At 32.9% G+C, this 2,653-nt stretch overlaps 1 protein-coding gene across 1 annotated transcript; it reads right to left on the bottom strand.

The window, feature by feature from the left end:
- Positions 1-1,970: 1,970 nt before the first annotated feature.
- On the bottom strand, positions 1,971-2,348 carry LOC111998677 (anthocyanidin 3-O-glucosyltransferase 4-like). The gene has a single exon (XM_065771897.1). It carries the CDS (start codon positions 2,346-2,348, stop codon positions 1,971-1,973), a length of 378 nt encoding a protein of 125 aa, XP_065627969.1.
- Between the last annotated feature and the right edge of the window lie 305 nt (positions 2,349-2,653).

Consider the following 2,653-nt stretch of genomic DNA (forward strand, 5'->3'; position numbering starts at 1 on the left):
AATTAGGTGATGCATTCTTCATCTTTTATAAATTCCTAAAAAAGTAAAAAAAAAAAAAAAAAAAAAAATTAGAGAGTTTTGTCTATCAATTTTTTGTTTAAATATAATTAGACAAAGAATGATAATTGAAAGATAGAAACCTATTTGAATGAGACAATTCCACTCCCATAACCTTGAAATAATCATTTTACTATCTTTGTAGTTTGTAATAAATCTGATAAAACACACATGAATGGGTTTTCTCAGATCTAAAAACCCATTTATCAATTAGATTTACCAATAAAGTAATAAAACGTATTCAACAAACATAACCATCTTTTTTCTTGTCAACCCTTTTCATAGGTGTTTCTATCAAACACATGAAAACATAGAGATACAATTATTTGGATTAATGTTATCAACAAAATGGGGAGCAACTCACTTTGCTCAAATGCAAACTATTGTAAAAGATTTCATACCTATGGTGTTGTTTTAATCTATCATAATACATATCTAGGCAACAAACATACATTATCTATTTCCCAACATCGTCCACTTGCCTTACCTAAACATAATCATAAATTATAATAAAATTGAAAAAGGAAAGAATAGAAATAAATGTGATGAGAATAAATCAAAATATTAATTCAAAGGTCAAACTGGAATCTTATCTTTTCCTATTGAGACCTGCAAGAAGTTCAGCAGCAATCAAGACCATCAAAGCCATGTGGCACATAGGATCAACAATTAACTCTGGACCCTTTAGGTCATGATTGATCTCTCCTTTCCTTTTTGTAGTCTACAACCAACCAATTTACTCTTAAATGTTTTGAATTATTCTAATATCACTCACACATACACAATCAATCAAAATGTTGCAAAATGGGCATCATTTAACATAAATTTCATAATTGCAGAATTATTTTGTCTTGTTTTTTTATTTTGTTCTTGGTCTAGTAACAAAATTATCAAGTTAAGCAAACCATAGACATTATAGAAAAGAAAGCAAAACCAAAATAATGTTTATTTTAAGCAATTTACAATGTTACCTCTAGCACAGACCATATTTATTGTGTATTGCTGCAATTTACAATATGAGCACATGAAAAATAGTTTGCTGTTGCTGCATTAATTGTTGTCTACAGCAAAACACTCAACTATTTTATCAAACAATTTGCGTGCATGTAACTAAAAGGCAGTTGCATCCAAACCAAAATTATAAAGTAAAAATTAAAGAAATCAAAGTAATAAAGCAAAACTTTAAGAGAGTGATAGAGAAAGGGTTGTTTTTTAGAGATTATATACCCACCTTTTAGTGGAAGAATTACCTTACGATTCAATTTGGGATCCGAAACACAACTCCAAGAAGAAGATATAACGGTTGAAGCAAATTGGCATCAATGGAGCAAGAAAGGGCAGAGGTATCTAATGGGATTTGAGTTATTTTCCAAAGAATTATTACATTGATTTATTTTCCAGCAAGCTCTAAGTGCTATAGATGTGTATAGCTATTGATTCAAAAGAAATACCTTAGTGTGCATTTAATTTGAAGGGCAACTAAAGAGTTAAGAAAGAGAAAGAGGTGAACTGGATTTTGCTGAAGCAATAAGTAATATGCATCTTTTCAATTTCTAAAAGGACGCTAGAATTTAGTTTTTAAGCGAAGGTGATTTGGAAGGTCAAATGCAATAATTGCTCAAAAAAGTTCTAATATAGCGTCACATGGCAGGACCTTGTGCTCACCTGCATAAAGCCTCTACTTTTGTATATAATATTGATATTGATTGATGATCATCACAGAATTTAGAAGAGCATTACAACAATACCATTATATTCCTACGCTAGAAGATCAACTTGGTCAAATAAAATATGCTTAAACAAAATAATAAAATAAAGCGTTTTTAAGGGACAAAATCATCGACTTAAGCATTCATCTGCCTTGACTTTTATTCCCTAGCTTATAAAAAGACCATAGAAAACTTTGTTATACATCACTTGATGATTGACTTGTTCTCTGGTATATGTTGGATTAACTTCTTCACATTCATGTAAGAAGACCCACCTTCTTTAACTGACTTCTTAGCGATTTCTCCAAGCTTTCTAGCTCTCTTTCTTCGCTCTTCTGCTTCTTCTCCTTTATCCATCAACTGCTCTATTACCTTCTTCACATCCTCACTCCTCACCAACACCTTATCCTTCTCTTCCCCATAGTCCGCAGAAGTCTTAACTCCTACACTCACACCAATCCTAAACACTTCGACAAGTAATTTCTCATTGTAGAACTGCTCAGCTGAAGAGGAAGAATTATACATGACGGGCTGGCCCACATGGACTGGACGAATCCCTATAGGGACTAGACGGTTCCCCATATGGACGGACTCGATATGGGCGGGTCAGGCGCTCGTGTATTATCCAACTTGTTATCTCATGATCTCTAAGAAATCCTAGATGGAAAACTCTTGTGGCCCACGTTTGGACACCACAGAATCCTAGTATAAATGGAATTCCGACAGAAGGAGGATTTCGAAAGATGTGTATACTAACAAAGATCTTCTCTATAAGGAAATGACTTGTCCATCACGTTCGGGATTACTCAAGAGAATTTTTATAAGGAAAAGACTTCTACACCAAGAAGGAGAAGTCAACTTTTTACTACTATAAAAGCTCCAATACC

The sequence above is a fragment of the Quercus suber genome, unplaced genomic scaffold (genome assembly GCF_002906115.3).
Source record: "Quercus suber isolate HL8 unplaced genomic scaffold, Cork oak 2.0 scaffold_50, whole genome shotgun sequence".
In the NCBI taxonomy this organism is placed as follows: domain Eukaryota; kingdom Viridiplantae; phylum Streptophyta; class Magnoliopsida; order Fagales; family Fagaceae; genus Quercus; species Quercus suber.

Coding starts and splice junctions, on each gene's coding strand:
- LOC111998677 (XM_065771897.1), bottom strand. CDS start 2,348: ATGGGGAACCGTCTAGTCCCTATAGGGATTCGTCCAGTCCATGTGGGC.